This window comes from Lutjanus erythropterus, chromosome 19 (genome assembly GCF_056507025.1).
Source record: "Lutjanus erythropterus isolate fLutEry1 chromosome 19, fLutEry1.hap2, whole genome shotgun sequence".
Lineage (NCBI taxonomy): Eukaryota > Metazoa > Chordata > Actinopteri > Lutjaniformes > Lutjanidae > Lutjanus > Lutjanus erythropterus.
This window is the reverse complement of record NC_139335.1, coordinates 8,161,590-8,181,676: the sequence shown is the minus strand read 5'-3', so window position 1 is coordinate 8,181,676 and position 20,087 is coordinate 8,161,590. Positions and strand designations below refer to the sequence as shown.

Here is a 20,087-nt window from a genome sequence, read left to right as displayed (position 1 = left end):
AGACAGATCACACGACGCCTTGCCTCGCACACAGTGACAGGCAAGGATCGAGTCAAGTCGTTTTCATTTTGTGCGAAAGGCAAAAGCAATTAGGCTCTCCGACTTATCTTTTTTCTTTCTCTAAAAATCTAACTGTTCAGGCAGATAGTGATTTAATATTAATATGAAAGCAATAAAAGTAAATCTTTTCCATGTAAGAGGTACAGTTGTAGACGCTGAAGATGTCTAAGTGATTTCTAGACTCGCTAAAAAATGAAGACAGAACAAACTTGAAAGTTTCAGCAAAGTCAAAGGTTGATCTGAAGTCTTGTTTTAGTGACATCTGACATTTTTGACATGCGGCATCATTCCTTCTTTTTCCTTTCATTCGGTTTGTGACCCTAACCTTTGGCTCCCCTCCGCCTGCCTCCAACCATCCCAGAGCCTGTCCATCAGTCACCTCCCACACAGCATCCAAAACAGACACACCAATCACTCAAACCATCAGCAGAGCTCCAACTTCGCACTACTCTCAACCCACAGACAGCAAACTGACTCCACTGCACTCACACAACTGACAGTGACACAGTAACTTCATTTACAGTTTATATCGAGTAAACAAACCCTCAACAGCAGCGTCGCTGTGAGGATGTGGTTTCTCTCACAGTCTGATAAAGTCCAGACAATCAAACATCTTTCTTTAAATCACAAAGACTTCTTTTATTCAGACTTACACCAGATCAAATTTCTTCTTTTAAAAAAAGACTTCCAAGTTTTCTTATTCTACAAAACAATGATAATTTGTACAAATAAAAAATAAAAATACATGAAGAAAGATGAGACACAACAAACTTCTGCAATCTTTGACAAATACAGTTGCTTTCCAAAAGGGAAGGGCAACAACTCTCTGGTGACAGCAAGAGCCAAGTATTTTCAGTTTCCATCAATCCTAATATATTCACCCTGGTCATCTCCCTTTAAAAACACTGTTGGTTGGAGGATCTCCATTAGGAAAGGGGAGACAAGCTAATAAAACAGCATTGGAGATTAACCAGTTTGTAACCTGAGGCTATGAACGTGTTGGATTATTGTGGTCAGATTGTGCCCCGAATATCCTTTAAAAAGCAGGATTTGTTGTTGAGTGACAGGTGGAGGTTTAGGCTGCAGTTAAAGTTCACAGTCTCACATCGGGTAGTTCAGCACCACGTCCTGTTTGGCCAACTCCAACAACATAGGATCGTCGAAGAACTTGCTGATACTCACATCCTCGCTCAGACCCTGCAGAACAACAAACACGGGACGTCAGTCACACACAAGAGGAAAATTAAGTCGACTTGGTGTTTGGCCAGGGAATGAAGACCAGGAATTACATTTTAAAAAAAGTGTTTTGGGAAACGTCCGACCTGTGATTAACACTCCTCTATGCTATGGTTTATCCATAATATATTACCTGACCTGGAATTTCATCATTTTAGGTTAAAGGCCACTTGGCTTTTGGTGTTGACAATTTTTTGAGGACACCAAGGCCAAATGCCAGGGCAGCAACGCCATCAAATAAAAAAATGAATTTAACTTCAGGGTTATAGATTATTTTATTTGAAATGGGTGGATGAAAGTCATTTTATTTTAAATAAACAACCTAAACAAGTTTTTACATATGTTTATGCCACCAAATAATTTATCATTATTTACAAATGACCAATATTTATACAAACTCCTGAGTCAAGTTCATACACACTGAGCCTGGACTGATAAGTCAAGATGTGATCAGTATTTACTGAGGTTTTCAATGGGCGGTAATCAAACAGTTATCACAGTAATTAATATTTAACACGGTAACACTAATCGTCAGGGATTTTATCAGTTCATTGTGAAACCGATTATCATTTCAGTCTAAGTACTAGTATATATGGATGTCTGCTGGTGTGTGTAATCTCATCTGTCGTCTTTTTCCCTTTTTATTTATTTTCAATCCTTTTATTATTTTTTCCTCCTTTCCAGTAGATTAAACTATACACCGACGAGTGCCTTTATCAAGCTGCAAAGGTTTTTTATTTTACACCTCTTCATTACATTTTGTGATGTTTATGTTTACATTAATTTGTATCTTTTGTATGTGTGTAACTAAACTTTACAACTGAATCAAAATGAAATCTACCAACAACTGTGAAAAACAAACGGCTACACATGAGGCTCACCTTGCGTCTTCGGGTCTTGATCATGAACTCTCTGGCCAGGTGGGGGGCAGGTTGAGGCTCCAGAGGTCTGATCACGATACTCTTGTCCAGAGGGTCACCGGGGACGATCTGAACAGAAACACAAAATCTAGTTAACCCAGAGAGAAAGAGCGAACAGCAGCTACGACTGGTCAACAGAAGCAATTTCCCCATTTGTATCCAGCCAAGCGCAATTTGAGAAACCGTGTGACAACATGAAACACACACATCACATTTTGAGCTTTTACAAACTGAGTGGACACTTCTAATTGTGGCTGCGACCTTTCACCAGATATCTGATTCAGTTGCAAATCTGTCTCATTGTTACTGAGTCAGGACTTCATCCATCATCGTGATGGAAACGCAGCGTGTCTGAGCCGTCACTCCTTCGGTTTGTGACCGACGCAGCATCAATGCAGCGTTAGCAGGTCGAGACGGAAGAAGCAAGTGTTCACAGGCTTTTAAAATGATTCACTAAACCCATTTTCTTAAGGAGCTTAAACAGCAGGACGACCTTCACAAAGTGATCCCATTGTCATGGATATATGACACATTCAGCCTAAATGCAAAGAGAGAAGGAAGATGTTGAATCTGAAATAATTTGGGCAGAGTGGAGGAAGCAAGACGTTCCCAGCCTCGGGGAAAGATTAAATAGGCAGGAAAGGGGAAAAAATAATCAATGGAGTGGCTGAAGCCCAATCAACAGATGGATGAGAGCTGCTAACAACAGTAACTCAACACTGTGCTGTTAGCATGCCAATACTGGCAGTACATAATCACACTAATGAGGGAAGCACAATATGTCCTCCTGAGTTTAATGGGGCTAACAGCACAGTTCAAGGACTTCTATGTTCTTCTTATTTTACAGGGCAGTTAGACAAGAATCATTTCGATTCAGTGTGTTGATTGTAAAAACTCTGTAGACAGACATTTTCCATTTCAAAACTCTCCACACTCAAATTTCTAGGCTTCTCTGTAGATTTTTCAGACCATATTTAACATCTGAGTATAAACTGCGGTGTGTTTGTTACATAAAAAGACTAAAATGGTTTTAAAATCTTACTGTTTTCTTATGTTACATTCTGAACAGACAGAATGACAGTAAACTGAATATCTTTGGGTTGTTGGGAAAACAGGACATTTGTTGTTTTTTTTTGCAATTTTCTGACATTTTATAGACCAATCACGATGGTCCACTGTCCAACATCTTTGCCCACATGCCATGAAAAACACTTAAGATCCATTTATTTTCAGAAATTCCTAATTTTTAAAAATATTTTCTCTACTTCTTTACACAGGCCTACTTCTATCTTTCCATACATATCCAGACTATAAATTATTCAAATCAAACTCAATGTGTTTCCATACTGAGTAGGAAATCAGTGGTCCAGGTGATTGGTATTGGACCCCAGGGGGTGTCCTGTGGGGAAAAGATACATTTTCTCTTTCAGGACTGGGCGATATGGACATAAATCATCACATGACTGGAGAGCATGATGATGACAGAAGTCCAAATAGAGCGGTCTATTTCAGCTGAATAATCCCCGGGGAAATCTAGTTTAGTAACTACATTGCTCACTATTCAGTGCTTGATATCTGGTTTACAAAGCAAATCGTGTGTCACGGTTTGAACTTTAAAAAAAAATCTCATGACACAATCACAGACAAAAAAATACATGAACCACACTACAGTAAAATATGTGGTAACAGCAGCTTGACAAATCTGTGGCTCTGCAAAATCAAAAGATGTCAACAACGGTTTTCATTTATTCTGTACGTTCCCAGAGGATCACTTTATAGCTACATCTTTTTCCAGTGTTTGGACAAGTGTGCAATAAATAATTCATGTTGGTTTCTTCTCTAACGCTTTAATTTCACCTCAAGTGGAATAACACATAAGTTAGGATGATAAAACATTAAATATTTACACTGAGGAAAACCTTTTTTTTTCTTCCAGACGAATGACTTTGTTGTAAACTATTAATTCTCCCTAAGTGGAGTTAATTTTCACTGACACAGCGCTGCAGAGTGCAGACACAAACACACGTCAGACATGGCAGGCAGGGACACGGACAGCCACATTATACTTAAAACTTAATGACTCAACACTCCACTCGACTCCACATCAAAAGCGATTTAGCCAAAGTGGCAGACATGTGCACGAGGCTGGTCACTCTGCTGCACAAGCTGCTGCATTTTTGTGTGCGTGAGAGTTGGTGCATGTGAGCAGATACACATGTGACAGTATTTGTGCACGTGAGTATGAGCGTGGTTGACTGACGGATAACAAAGACACAGATCAGATTTGCACTCTGAACAGAGAAAACAAGTGTGTAATATTTACTGTGGCATCTGTAAATAACTAATTTGACTAAACTAATTTGTTTGGGTGCCATAATAAACTATGTAATAAATATGTTGATCCCCAAAGCCCAAGATGATGTCCTCATATGTCTTGTATTGCCTACAACCCAAAAGACATTCAGTTTACCGTCATAAGGAGTACGAGAAGACGAAACCATAAGATTTTATATTTAAGAGGCTGGAATCAGTGAATTTCAACTCCTTTTTCTTAAAGAAGTACTCAAACCAATTAATCAGCTACTGAAATAGAGTAATTGTTGCAGCTCTAGAGGATAAAAATTGGGGGAAAAAACTTCAAAAAAGTTCACTCAAATTCTAATACATGATAGCTAATGAAAACACACATTTTCCCACTTTTTAAGACCTGAAAGTTGAGGTACATTAGGATGAAATCTGGCGAATATAAGACATAAAGCTGGTTCGTGTACCTGCCAGTGGTGGAACACAGACAGAGCGAAGGCCTGTCCCTGTGTGTGTGTGCGAAGGTCAGTCTCAAAGCCGAAGGAGTCGATGGCCGGGATGAAAGCCTTAATGGTGTACAGAGGTGAACCTGGGATAGGTGCGTCCTGGGTGACGTGACCTCTGTTAGACGACAAACACAGGACCACATTTTTTTTAAAACCTCAAGGGTGACGACTTCTCGTCAGTGCGTTAAATGTAAAGTAGAGTACACCAACCTTCTTCGAGCCAGCACTGTGTACACAGCGGATACACAATCGGCTGGAGCCTGAACCTCCACGAAGTAATATGGCTCCATCAACCTTGGAGTGGCCTGTGACAGGAGGGAGCCCACACATTAGAGGGAGGACAAAAGACACACAATATGGCCGAGACATGTTCAGCCGACCCATGGATTTATGATGAGAGCAGCGGAAGAGCCAAAAGGAGATGAGGAAAGAAGCCAAAACTGAGGAGGAGGAGGAACCTTATCGCACTACAATTAAAAAGAACGCACGTCAGCAAAATCCTGAAGCGTAATCACGGTAATGGAACATTAAAGAAAGTGAGGATGAAAAGAAGTCTGGAGAAGCTAATGGAAGACGCGAACAATAGGCTTAAAGGGGGGGAGGGGGTGATCTCACCATGAGGAAAGCGGAGTAGACCACTCTCCTGGCTGTAGGGATGACCTGGCCTCCTCCTCTGTGGAGAGGCTCCTGAGCGATGACGGCATCCAGGATCTTAAACTTGACATTCCTGATGGCTGAAGGCAGCAGAAACACTGAGTTATGGTAACACAACACTGACCAGAAAAACAAAACAAAACACATTTTCCTCGGGCGTAGCGCTTGACATTTTGGTGAAAAGGAAATTCCAGCACAGACGGCGGTACAGTGATCAGAGGTTTATTCCTAAAACCAACTGTATGTTTCATGGATTGAAACGGAAAGAGGAGAGAACTTACGCTCATCACACAGGGGCCCCTCCCTGGTGCCCCACTGGAAGCCCTGAACAATGCTGTCTTTGACTGAGCCGAGCAACGCCTTGTCCACCTACACGTGAAAATAAAGGAGTTCAGGAGTTAGGAACAAAAACAGCACTTTGATTCTTTTGATTCTTGGGATGTGCTAGTAAGTAAAACCTCATAGCCTTGACTAATCTTTATCCTGATTAAAAGGTCCACAGTGTAAGATTTAGGGGGATTTCAGGGATGCTTGATATTAGGGGGTGTCACGATTCTCTGAATCCACCATAATTAAACACAGTTATTATGATAATTAAAATTTGAAACGCTAATACTACTCATCAGGAACTGTGCTTTATATAACTTTACATAAAACTTTCTCCAGACAAACAGGAAGTCCTGTTTAGCTGTGATTCACCTGCCTGGCTGGTACAAAACTCACCTCAGAGGGCAGCGTGTCGTCTACGAGGATGTTTGGTCCTGTTGTGTCTGGTCCAAAGGCCCAGATAGACCTGGCAGCCAGCAGATCCCAGTCGTACTTGGTCTGGAAAAACTCTCCCAGCTTCTTCCTGCCATGAGGAAACAGAGCAGCCACTGGTTGAAAGTAGGTCTGCGTATTCTGTCAGCTGGAACATTAAGGAGATTGGTTGATCGGGGGGCAGAAGGGTTAATGGAGGAGGAGGAGTAGAGCGAAGGTTTAGTTTAATGGTGTGTAAAGTATGTCACTTCTCTGGCATTGCTAGTGCATGCTGGCACCGCTGGGTCCAGATGGCCTAACAGATGAGCTGAGTACTGACAGGAAGTCGCTCTCGAGTGGAACACACACGCGCACGCACAAGCTCTTGGTGTCGCAAGGATGGGAAAATTCATGCATGCTTTTAGTGCATGATTCAATTACTGTGAGTGAACTGATCAATATACCGAGGAGGGTTTTTTAAATGAGAACACACTTATCACAATCTACAGAGGGCCTTCACTTTAATATTCAAACACAAAATGTTATACTGTGGATGTATTTTTTAAAAGATACACCTCAGTGATGAACTTTGCTTTTACATTTAGCATTTCTTACACTCTGACTTTTTAATGACGCTCTCAAGCTGACAGGGTGAAGCAGAAATTACAATTACTGTTGTGAACAGGTCAACGTGGATCATCCAACCTGATTCTGAATCTTTTTGGGCCTCATGCATGAATGTCACCTTATTTTTACACACATATTTGTTCATAAACAAAGCAGCAAGAGCAAAGTAAGAAAACCCAGCGTGGGATTAATGAAACGTGCAGACAGTCAAATCTGTTCTTACCCACCGGAATATACTGATGACTCGCATTTGATTTTAAATTGGATGTGCATGGCAGAAGCTTTCAATTACCATATAGAAACACCTCAATAATTCATATAAGGGCAGCAGACTTAAGTGCCGTGCAAACCAACAAGCCACTGACATTTAACAGGTGCCTTAGAAACTAAAACAAAAGAAAGGAAAAGGGAAGGTAAAACCATACAAGCAAAAAAACAAACTATTTTCACAGATGTGAACGAGCGCATTAGAGTATCGGTGGAGAGGTTTCTCTCTTGCAACCGGCCCGCTGCATTTAAGACTCAATGCATCACATATCACTTGGACGTGGATTTAATGGATTTTTGCCGTTTGAAGAAGGCCAACTGATGCGGAGATGGTGCCTTGATGTTCACATGAGTGCGGTGGATTTATCTGGTCTGCTGAGCAAAGGTATGTAAACTGAACGAACTGTGGCGTTAACTGGAAAAGTTTAGGGAGTGCGCGGCATTTCTGCAGCTGTTTGTGTATGCGTCCATAATCCAGCTTTAATACCAGTTAAACAGTGGACTGGGATGTGTCAAACCTAAATGTCTTTGGAAGGCGAGGGAAGCGATAGTGATGAGAACTTACAGATGAGATGGATAAGATTGTTTTGCCTCTGATCTAAACTGAGGCTCCAGCACACATCACTCAGGTTTTTAAGAATCTGTCTCAGTAACCTAATAATCTAAAAGTGCAAACATTTAAAACTATTAACAGGTCAGGAACATTACTGACGTTGATTTTTTTTCTTATTGACAGTATTTCATCATTTGGGCAGCTTAACTGTTAGAGTACGAATTATGGACAATGAGCTACAAAGTAAAAGCACGCTATTTTCTACATTTCTTTTGTTTTTTCCGCTGTGCCAAAAACACGTAAAACTGTGACCCTAAAACCAACGTACGTACCATGAATTCTGTGTACTGTTACTCCCCTACAAACTAGGATTAACTTTTTGTATCTTCGTATGACTCGGCCAACCATTCAAGTTGCAGATGCTGTCCAGACTCATAATACATATAGTGAGGACTTTGAGGGAATTTAATAAAATGTGTATTATTTGGCAAAATCAAAGTAATCACTATATTGACATGCATGATTCCAGTGAACAATTTCTTTAATTAGGCTGTTTTCACAGAGGAGAAAGTTTAAATCCTGTGAAATGAAGTTCATTGTTAACCTTTTGGATATAACATGTCATCTTTTCATTTCATCCTATTAGATATTAATGCTAAATTTAGTCATAATTAGTGTACGGATTCTTCTGCACAGTGACCGTCAACCTCCAAATTCTAATCAGTTCGTCTTTGTGTCACAGACATTCGAAAAAAAAATCCTTCAAGGCATTCTTGAAATATCATGTTCACGAGAATAGGACAGACGAACAGACAACCCCAAAAATATAATTCCTCTGGCGCAAAGGCAGAAAAAAAATGAAACCTTAATGAAATAAAAAATTAATGAAAAGACACATCAGACTAATTTAAAGCTCTGTTATCAAAATGCAACAAAATGAAATGGATGGCAGGCACATCGGACAGTCTTGGTTTACGGATGATAACTCGGAGAAAATTGGGTTGCACACCTATGGAGTTAACAGACACCCTCAAATCCAAAACCTGCACTTTTTAAAAAATGAATATTTCAGCCCCAGGCATTTCTATACCTCTCTACCTCCTTCAATGACAGCATTTAATTAAAGAAGCAATCATCATTCCTACATGCCTGCTCATTCATCTCTGCAAACTGAAGGGATAATGAGAATGAATGATCGTTCAGGAGCTCTGAAATATTGAGAAATTAATAAGGCTACTACCAGATCAGATTGAAAAGGAGAAAATCCACAGAAACGTCTAACATGAAAGGCACATTATATTATTTCAACTAATTAAGAGGTCATTTAAAATCTAGCTCGTGTGTGACCGTAATATTTTCTACATCATACCTGTTCCATGTGATCTGCACCACTTCGTTCTCGATGTCCTCAGCCAGACCTTTCTCCAAGGGCTCAGCAATCATGGTGATCTTATTCCTGTCAATCACATCACACAGCTGTCAATCACTCATCGCGGGTTTGGGAGACACTCGGCCCGAGGTAAGGACCGACTCTGACAGTGACTCCTAACACCGCACAAATTTAACTCCCCAACAAGAAACACAACATCTAACAGTCTTAACACTCTGCTCTGGAAATATGAAGCTTTAAGAAAAATAAATATATTACAGAACAGTTTGTTAATCATTTAGCAAAGTAAGCTTTCTTGTTCTTGCACTCGTGGATGCGGTTGAAAAACATCATATTTGATACACACTTTTTGTTGGGCGTTTCAGCAAAGCACTTGAGTGATGAGGTCTCCACAACTGTTTCACAGAAAGTCACAACAGGGTCAGCAACCTGCAGACAAAGTATATTGTTTATAATTAGACAAAGAAACCAAAGGCTGAAGTGAGTGTTTTCCCTCCACCTCCTCCTCCTCAGACTCAAGGAAGCTGAGGCAGGCTGCAGGAACACTGCAGGAGCACAAGACGAGTGCAACACTAATTTCAGAATTACAGGAGTCCTCCACAGTAAGTTGATCGGCTGTTTATAACGGTTGTTGTCTGTTAATGTAAAGTTCAGCCTGTTATCCTGAAAACAAAAGTTCACTGTTCTGAAAATACACCATGCTCCCTTATTCTTTCATGACACATAATAGTCATTTTATGATTTATTACAGTAAAAATATTGCTGATTTTTCCTTTGATTAACTGCACTGTCCTGATATAATCATATAATGCTATTGTTGTACACATTTCTGGCAAACTGCACTTCAAAACTAACAAAATTATTGGATCAGTTTGAGTTCAAGAGCACCTTGCATTTTCCTGGAGTTCACTATTTTAAAAACATCAGCACAAAGAAACAGTTCAAAGTTTTCTTTAACTGCATGAAGAGAAGCCAAAGGTGTGGAGGGAGAGAAATTACTTTAATGTCGATCTCGGAGTACATCTTTCGCAGGTCGTGCATGACACAGTCCAGGTAGAGCTCTCCTGTTCCTAAGATAACGTGCTCCCCAGACTCCTCCACCTGAAACACAAAAATACACACACATGCACATACTTTTCATATTTGTCTTTCATATTGTGCTTCAGAATTCATCCAAGAGGCTCCTAATCTGTGCAACCTAAATTATGTTAAATGTAATCTCAGTTATTACTCAGTTTACAAGTACTGTAGATTTAATAGACCCACAGCTGTACTTAGTGCGGTGACGTACCTTCGTGGTGAGAGATGGGTAGCTCTTGTTGACCTTTCTCAGTCCATCCAACATTTTTGGCAGCTCTGACGGGTTCACAGGCTCCACTGCGATCTTAATAACTGATGCTGTGTTGAACTTCAGTGGCCTGAAAATCTGAGCCTGTAAGAGAAAATAAAAAAACGTAAACTATGCCGTTTCTCAGGAGTTGTTTTTAAGATGTCAGTGTTATTTCTCTCTTGTGATTCACCTCCTCATTCCCTCTGGGCTCTGTGATTGTGGCGGTCTTGACAATCGGCTGGTCACAACCTTCGATGAGAACCCAGTTGCCAGCAGGCACTCTGTTCACTTCAATTTGGTATCTGAAAATATGGGTGAAAAAGGAAGATTTAATAAAAACAGTGTTTGACTTCTGACTCTACAAACTAATTGCACTATACAATTTATTTTTCTATTCTTGAAAGGGAGCATCTGTAACCTGAACAACTTCCCCCCAGGGATCAATAAAGTATTTCTGATTCTGAAAGGTTATTACCAATGCACAGTTGTCTGATTATGCATAAAAGGAATAAATGCACTTCTTCTTGTTGTCACATTTTTGATGCACTGTGTTATTAATTGTGGCTGCAAGTTCAGTGCTTAAGTCTTTCACACCTTTGCATGAGAAAGATTTTTTGTCACTGCCTTGTGGTCAACTGCAATCGACTTTTGTTGAATATTCTTTGTTCAAATTCAATAAAGAACTGCATTTATATCGAACACACTGTGTGCTATATTGGTTTTTATCGTAAAACAGGAGAATTTCTTTAAGAAGAAACTTTAAATTCATGAAATTTCCTTGGCACCACGCATATTGAGGCAGCCCCCTTTAGCACGGGGACAGAAAAAACCCTGAAGCCGGCCATTCTCGGGATGGTGGCGTACCTGGCAACTGAGATCCAGAGACGGCCCACGGTGCAGACCTGGGAGTCCTCCTCATCTTCAAGGGTGTAGTTCTCTCCTAAAACCTTGACGGGTTGACCCGCCTGAATGGTGCCGCTCAGCACTCTGCCAAACGCATGGAACTGAACCCCGTCCTCTGTGCTGTACATCTTAGTGGTGTGACACATCAAAGGACCCTGAGGGTGAGAGACACGAGGTGAGAAGGAAAGAGGGATAAGACAGAGACAGAAAATGGGGCAGGAAAGTCTTAACACTGAAATGTAACATTTCTTCCTACAGAAACAAAAGAGGGCTTGTTCAAAAAGCAGCAAGTGTAACTCGGAAAACTGTGATCAATGTCCGACATTGTCTTAAATTGGCTTATTTAACAGCCCGATTGTTTCGAGCCAATTAAAACAGCCTGCTGGCCTAATTTGTAAGAGCAGCTGGAAAGACACTATTGACTTCTCTTACTTGACTGGGAACAGATTGTAGCTATTTGCGGGTAACTGGCGTATCTGCTTCACACCAGCCAATAAACAGGAGACTCCTGCTCTGCCTCCATTATACTCACATCAGGGTCACACTCTGCCATGGCCTCCCCGAGGTCTGAGTCCAGACCTCCTGTGTACGTGTGCTCTATCTTGTTCCGAGCGCCCTCTTGTGGTGAAGGGATGTGTTGCACACACATGTCCACAAAGCCTGCAAGGAGGAGGAGATTCATGCTCGACTTTACACGTTTACCAAAACTTGACCAGATTAACAGTCAAGAGCAGATACATGGGGGAAAGCACTAAGACAGCGCTCCATGTCCAATAACAGAACGATAACTAAAACAGTCACACAAACAAAAATAAACAGATAAAAACAAATTAAACCATACCAGTGAACTCTCCGAAGAAGCGGTTACAGACAAGCCTCAGCAGAGGTCTGATGTTCAGCTTCAGCTCCTCTTTAGTCAGGTGGATCCCGAGCTCATCCAGGACTCGGGGGAGAGATGTATCCACATCCCCGACCACCTAGACACAAAGAGGATTTAGGTGAGGATTTAACACTGAGGTCTGCAACTCAGCCAGAGCCTGATGGGGCCTGAAGGCACTGAGCGAGCGGTGTTGCCTTGTTAGATATATTTGGCACCTTATACACAACCTGTTCAAGGCTCTAAAGATGTGGTGTTATTTGACCTTGCTGTTCTGTGGTCGGGATGCACCGCTACCACCTTTTACAGACTGTTGCCAACAAGAGAAACAGACAGAACCTTTTTTTACCCTGACAGTTCATGTTGGACAGCATTTTATAGCATGTCACTGCAGTCATTAGTGGATGTCAATGAGGTTAAGTCCTTCGCTGATAATGACAGCACAACCAAGAAAAGAGGGTAAGAATTAGCCAACTCCTTAAACTATTGGAGTAGTTTGATGTGTATGAATACATGAGCATAGCATCAGTACATCCCTATTCACAAACACGGAGTACAGGGGCATTTAAGCCAGTAGCCGAGGAAGTAACAGAGCTGAAGGGCTGCAGAGTTTATCACAATCACAATAAAATTGCAATTTGGTCAAGTGCAGTATCCAAATCGAAATTGAAGCCCAAGTACTTATTCCACATACTTGTCAGTTACAGAAAGAGTCAGAGACAAAAAGGGAGAGAGACTAGGAGACGCATGCACAGTAGGAGAGAAACCCCTCTGCACAGATCATCACATAAGGCTATGATCCTCATAACTCCATTGTTGCAGAAGAAGCGACAACCCGTTTAGGAGTACATAGGAAGCTTTACTTTAAAAATTCATGAGGTTATATCAGACCGGTGCAGAGAAATGCACCTCTGTTGTGAACAGCCAGGCTACTGCTTGTGCAAGAAGTAACATATCACCATGCTTTGTAGCTCTCTGAATCAGGCATCACGCCTCTTTTGTTTCTCGAACGCCAGCATGCTATTAAAATCACACACTGAGGCAGCATTATGTTGGCATTATTTGCTTCAGCTTAAAAAAGCATTCTATGCATTGGTCATGTTTTCTCTCATTGTGGGTACTCACTGCTCTTTCACTGAGCCTACAGGCTGATAGTTTGCTTCTTGTGTTCATCAGCAAGCAAATATGAACTCTAATCTAATAAAGCCAGTTCTTACTTGGGAATTGTGATGTAACAAAAAGACGATGTGCAAAGCAATGAAACAAGGACAGATGCTAGTAACAGTGCATCAGCTAGCATCTTTGCTCTAGTGGACACACAAAAGAGTCCAAATGCAAATTATATTTTAATAAACCTGTGAAAGGACTGCCTTTTTGGATGGACAGGTCTTTGTGGCAGCAGTATTGCAGGATCTCTGTATAAAAAGTGCTTTTGAAAAAAAAAATATATATATGCATGACATGTCCAACCTGTGAGAGGATCTTGTAGAGAGGCTCCAGGACAAACTCCACAAAGCTGCGCTGAGAGTTACTGCTGGGAGCTTTCTTTGTGAACTTGCGGCTGAACAGGAGAAAAGAAAACGAGATGGAATAAGAATGTGTTCAAAGAGGATGGTGGCTTAGCGTGAAACATCAGCATTTTGCTGAAATCCAAATTAATTACTCACGTTTTAGGGTTGAAATAAATGTCTCCCCAAAGCCTCTTGGCAAACTCATTATAGTTGATGTCTCCTGCAAACACAAAGAGGGGAGTAAGATATGATTATCCTTTATTAGTCCCATGATGGGGTAATTTGCAGTGTTACAGCAGCACAGTGGAGAGCAAAAGCTAAACATGCAATATAAACATGTGGAAATATAAAAAAAATAGGAAACAACATATAGAATAAAAACAAGAAACAGACAAATTTCACATGAGAAATATTAATAATGCACAGTTGAAAAGACATGAAATTACATCTGACTGAATATTCCTGTTTCTATCAGTATACATTAATAGTGCAGTAATTCCTTACTAAATGCATTAGGCATGAGATAAGAAAAAGATGTGTCAGTTCAGTGTTTATGAAAGCGTGTGAAAAGTCGTCTCACCGTAGGTGTCTGAGTAGATCTTTGCAAAAGACCCCAGAGTGAAACAGATACTGTACTGAGAGCTGGCGAAACACACGTTCCCAAGGAGAGGAGACACCACCAAGTTCTCATCTGTGGAGTAAGTGCTGAGAAGGAAGAGAAACGACCACAGATGAAGTGTCTGATTTTGGCACTAAAGACAAACGACAGTGTGGCTCCGTAAAAAAGAATATTCCTCCTATTTTAAAAATTATTTCCGGGTACCTCCAGGGTTCTCCAAGTTAAATTTAAGACTTTTCAAGACCTTTTTAATACCCATTCAAATGAAACTAAATGACAAGATCATGACCATACCGACAAAAGTTTTAAAGATACAATAGAAAATCAGTGTGGATTTTAAGCCTTAGAAAAGAATAGACTGGTCGCACAGCAGACATTTTGACTGAACACAAGTGGACTTAATAACAGTAATTAAGGATCAGTTCCAGGTGTCCCAGTAACAGTGACAGTGAGCCTGCATGCACAATAAAGAGACCTCCCCTAAGTGGAGCAGCATGATAATGCTCACATTCATGTTGCCTGGAATAGACTGAACCTGCTGGTATTTTGGATTCTGCTGCCACTTAGAAAACAAGACTTTTAAGTTCTTTTTCATTACTAAATGTCTGCTTTTTAAAAAAAAAAAAAAAAATCTTTTCAAAAATAATCAATTCAAAACCGAATTTGTATTAAATATCATATAAGCAGCAAAAGTGATGTTTACAACATCAAAGTCACAATATAAACTCAAAAATATCTCACTCATCTCTCGTAATACTGAGTGAAGTTTATAAATAATGAACACAGACACCAGTCACAGACTCCATCTGTCCTCTGCAGAGAGGAGGGGCTGCTTTTTCTCGGCCACCAGCAAAATTTTACAGGAATTTGCCAAATTTTAAGATTTGTTGCAAACTTAGCTAAACAGTAAGACACAATTCAAACAGCTTTCATTTTAGCTTGTTGTCTGTCACCATGGATGCCCTGCTATTTGTAAGTCAGCAATGCTCTTTATGAAACAGAAACCCATCAATGTCACACTGCACAAAGTTTTTCATCTCCTCAGACACTGTGAACATTATGGTTTTGAAATGTTACCTGAGCAAACCATTGACCTCATCCACAATGTGGCGAAGTTTATAATAGGCGTCTGTGGGAGGCAGTTTGAGCTCCACAATGAGGCGGTCCACCTTGTTGATGCAGATGGTGATGGCCATGCGCTCCTGAACTGCATGCTTGATCAGACGCTCTGTGTTCAGCATCACCTGGGCAGAGAAGCACAGAGGTCTGGGTTTTATGGAAGGCTGGAGAACATTATGTGCAGAGAGAGAGCAGGAGAGGGAAAAGACTGAAAGGAAGGAAAAAAAAAACTAAGTGACTCACTCCCTCTGCTGCGTCTATGAAGAGGACGACACCGTCTGAGATTCGGATGCTGGATGTGACCTCATCAGAGAAATTCACGTGACCTTCGGGGGAGACACAAGACATCAAGACATCACTTTCTGCAATGATACAACAACACCTAAAGATACACACAGCGTGGCTCCAGACTAACAACGTCCTGCGGGTGGCAGAAATTATGTTTGGATGAACGGATATCTTCTCTGGGATGCTTCTGGAACTAAAGGGATTTTTGTATTATGTATGTATGCTCCTTCAAACTTCACTACTATTTTCCCTTAATCTGTTATTTCTCAGCTTTACTGCTGAATCACAGATTGCCTGTGGCAGAAATACTGGAAAAAGCAGCATGAGGTTTGAATTAATGAGCAGTGAACCATGTTTCTCAATGGTTGGGTTTCTCTTTGTCAAACTACAGCCTTGTTATGTTTATCTTTTTAAAAAATCTAAAATTTATGCTGTGTCAAGTTTTCCCTGTGGTATCAAATATTTCCGAGGTATCATATCAAAGTTAGAAGTATTGTGACAACACAAGTAACTGAGGTACTAGGTAAAAAGTGTATGTAGCTCTTGATTACAATGTGCTTTATATAAACTAGATATAAAACATTAAGAAACTCATGCCACTAAAAACAAACAAATATAGATGATAATGAAGTAAAAAAAAATCCACATTCTGATTTGGGGGAGGTGTGCATTCACTTTGGGATGGTTAAAAATGTTTTATGGGACGGTTCAGGACAGTGGTGAAGAACGTTAGTGCAGAACCCTGCACTCGGGAAACAAAGCATCCAGACGATACCTGGTGTATCCATGATGTTGAAAAGGTAGGATTTCCCCCTGGAATCTGGCAGGACCATTGTGACAGGCGTACTCTTGATACCAACTCCTCTCTGTGGGAAAAGCACAAGGACACAAGTGGTCATGTGATGTATTTTAGGATGCAGTTAAGTGTTATAATTATGCCACAGGTCAAAACATAACTCACCTCCTGTTCTGTGAAGAGGATGTCTGTGTATCGGAGCTGAAAAAGTCAAAAGCCATGTTACTTTCTGCTTTCATTTACAGAAGTGTAATAAACTGCAAAGGTGTGATTACTATTACAGTCGACACTCACATCCACATCATCTCTCTTCCTGATTTCTGGGTGTGTTTGTTCAATCAGGCAGTCCACAAAACAGGTCTGAAGGAGTTAAACAAATTCATTAGATCCCCATGTGCCAGAGATTAGTCTAAAATGCAGCCACGTTATTAGCATATGCTCCAAAACATTCCTAAAATTTTCATCTTAGGAAGGAACATATGTCCTCTTTGGCTAAATGCCACAGTAGAGCAACGACTAAGAAATTGCAGCTAAAAGAGAAACTGAGGCAGAAGCAGCCCTGAGACAGTTTCTAACCTTGCCGTGGTGAAGGTGACCACACAGCGTAACGTTACGGATAAGCTCAGGACCGTCCATCAAATCTGCAAGGAATCTGTCAAGAGAGATGAGGAACATCACAGCTTAAAAGATGAACTGCAAACACATGGAAATTAAATATATTTACAGGGAAATACACCAAACTTAGTGAAGTGCTGTTGTACTCAAGGATGCAAACACATGTATGGTGAAAGAGAGCTACCCAAAGTTGAAAAAATGAAGCAGTTTTCATATAAACGTGTGACAGAAACCTGTGCTATACACTTAAAAACTATTAATTTTTAAAGAGGTAGTTCGATCCCTTTAATATACTCGGATCAATCAAAGACAGATGTTAAGCACTAAAAAAATGTGTTATTTTCTGAATTACAAAAGTAACATAACTGCAGTGTTGGGAAGAAGTGAACTACATGTGGTGCAAGAAACAGACAGATTAAGAGAGGCACTGCACTGCTAATGTTAGGTTAGCAAGAAAGACAGACAACCATGAGAGACTGCAGGCTATGCATCAACTTAAAACTTACTAAACTGTTTGCATTAAACTAGTAGAGCAGAGAGCACACTTTCATCTGACTGATTTTCTTGCAATTCAGTCTCATGGTGTTTTCATGAGCAGAGTGATAGTTTTGCTTCATCTTCCCATCTCAACTAAGTTGTAAATATTGACTCTTTGGATCTGGAAAATTCACACAAATCAATCAAGCACAATTTGACAAAAAGCAAGTTGTTTGCATCCCAAGTGTACCAGTTAAAATCTGGATGAACACGTGCATTTCCTGACTTTTTAAACACAAAAACAGGCCATCATGAATATACTCGTGCAGTTGACTTACTCCATATCATAAACAGTGGCAGGTAATTCCTGCTCCATAAGGGTGAACTGCTTGTTCTTCACAGGTTTGATGATGGGCTCTGGAGGGAGGAGAGAACAATGGAGGTTGTGTCTTTATCTTAACAGAATATGACTCGTTAGCATCCTACAAACCACTTCAAGTATGTGAAAACGTGGATTAAGCAAATAATCTACTGTCCAATCTGAGAATATATGTTACAGTCTTCTTTGTATCTGACCTGTGAGAGGTTGTGTGTCTTCCTCTTGGACAATCGTTTCCACTTCAGGCCCATAAACCTCCTCTGCTGTAGGATAGTACTTCTTGTCCTCATGCAGGACCACCTCCATACCCGGGACATCATCATCAGCATCAGCAGGCTCGTCATCATCATCTTCATCACCCTGCACAAAGAGAGAGTTATTACCATGACATGAATGCTCATAATGCATCACTACCGCATGATAATAACTGTTTAGACTGATTTTGAAGAATACCTCATCAACATCTCTGTCCTCGGCATCAAGATCATCTTCATCATCGTCAGAGTCCAGCTCTGGACCGATGTAGTTTCCAAACTCATCATACAGATCAGCCTCCATCTTGTAGAGAACTGAAAGAGGGGTAATGCATTAATAAATATTCAAATTTTAGTGGGTTTCATTTACTGGTAAAACCAATATATGAATAGAATCCAATCACAGAGGAAAATATTTCAACATTTTGGCTGGCCGATAAATAGAGATTAAATAGTGAATGTCATACAATCTATCACTTAAGAGGGGATACTATATTAACCATTTCCATTTCAACCAGTTTTTGGCTTTGCTGGTTTTTCAACATTTAGCCAGTAAATAAGTTTTTGATTAATTATTTTGCAAACCACTCCATTATATTCTGAATTTATTTTATTATTAAACCTTCAGCAACTATTACTTATTTTCACAAACTACTTCATTTCCAAAAATAATTGTATTGGCCTATCATATTCCAGTCACAAGCTAGGCCAATTATTGCTCAATTTATGCTTTTTATTATCAATTTCATATTTTCTATTACTTGGATTTATATATATATATTTATTATTGTATATTATTTAAAATAATCAGAATCCGCATTTCATATATGTAAGAGTGAAACACAACTCTCTTGATATATGCATGTTGTGGGTACTCTGTGTTGGCATGGTGCAAATATTTTTTTTAATATAAATCATGTTATTATTTCAATCAACATGGGATTATCATGTCCTCTCTCAAATTACCACTACAGCCGATGCTAACTATGCATGCAGGCTAGCATAACACGCACCACCACAGTTTACTTTAGCCAGCTCTTTAACCAGCAAACAGATGCTTTTCGTCGGCGATCAAATCGGACTAAAATTTGGCTCTAGTGAGAAGGTTTCGATGTCTATAAATTGCTCTTTTCTTGTATTACTTATGTGTTAGTGAGCCAAAAACTAGCATGCTAGTAAGCTAACAAGTAAAGAAATGAATGACTTCGTAGCAACGTTTCAGTTACGTTGTTTAGAGACGTAGAAAAAGATAGCTTACGGCGATAGAATATAACTTGCATGCAGCAAACCTCACTTACCTGTAGTCTGTTATAATGCAGTCAGCAAAAATTATTTCCAAATCAAGATAAAAGTTTGGTATGTGTTCAGAGGATAAATAATTTCCCAAATACCGCCATGCGCACGAGATACTACTTCCGCCTTTCTTCTTCGATGGACGTAAAAGGAGGTGAACATCTGACGTTTGACTCACTATCGCCCCCAGTGCTAGAGATGTTAACTGTGAGTTGGCTGGTAGGTTTTTGTCTGTTTTTTGTTTTTAATGTTCTTCTTACAGTAGAAAGCAAAAAGACACATATCATATTCAAGATAATAGGTAATATAGCTCAGAACAAGACAAAAATAAAAAGTAAAAATATATTAATAAAATAAACTGATTTTAAAAA

General features: G+C 40.0%; 1 protein-coding gene across 1 annotated transcript; it reads right to left on the bottom strand.

Moving 5' to 3' along the window:
- Nucleotides 1-1,064: 1,064 nt before the first annotated feature.
- Nucleotides 1,065-19,875, bottom strand: eftud2 (elongation factor Tu GTP binding domain containing 2). The gene is made up of 28 exons (XM_084743835.1): nucleotides 19,722-19,875; nucleotides 18,623-18,738; nucleotides 18,367-18,529; nucleotides 18,129-18,207; nucleotides 17,275-17,350; nucleotides 16,993-17,058; nucleotides 16,864-16,899; nucleotides 16,678-16,768; nucleotides 15,858-15,940; nucleotides 15,573-15,739; nucleotides 14,457-14,581; nucleotides 14,033-14,096; nucleotides 13,836-13,926; nucleotides 12,330-12,465; nucleotides 12,021-12,148; nucleotides 11,450-11,643; nucleotides 10,776-10,887; nucleotides 10,547-10,687; nucleotides 10,255-10,356; nucleotides 9,602-9,684; nucleotides 9,235-9,321; nucleotides 6,404-6,530; nucleotides 5,962-6,049; nucleotides 5,642-5,760; nucleotides 5,237-5,331; nucleotides 4,988-5,141; nucleotides 2,178-2,285; nucleotides 1,065-1,257 (listed from the first exon to the last, which is right to left on the bottom strand). The coding sequence occupies exons 2-28, from the start codon at nucleotides 18,725-18,727 to the stop codon at nucleotides 1,162-1,164; spliced, it is 2,916 nt and encodes a 971-aa protein (XP_084599961.1). The 5' UTR covers nucleotides 18,728-18,738; nucleotides 19,722-19,875; the 3' UTR covers nucleotides 1,065-1,161.
- Between the last annotated feature and the right edge of the window lie 212 nt (nucleotides 19,876-20,087).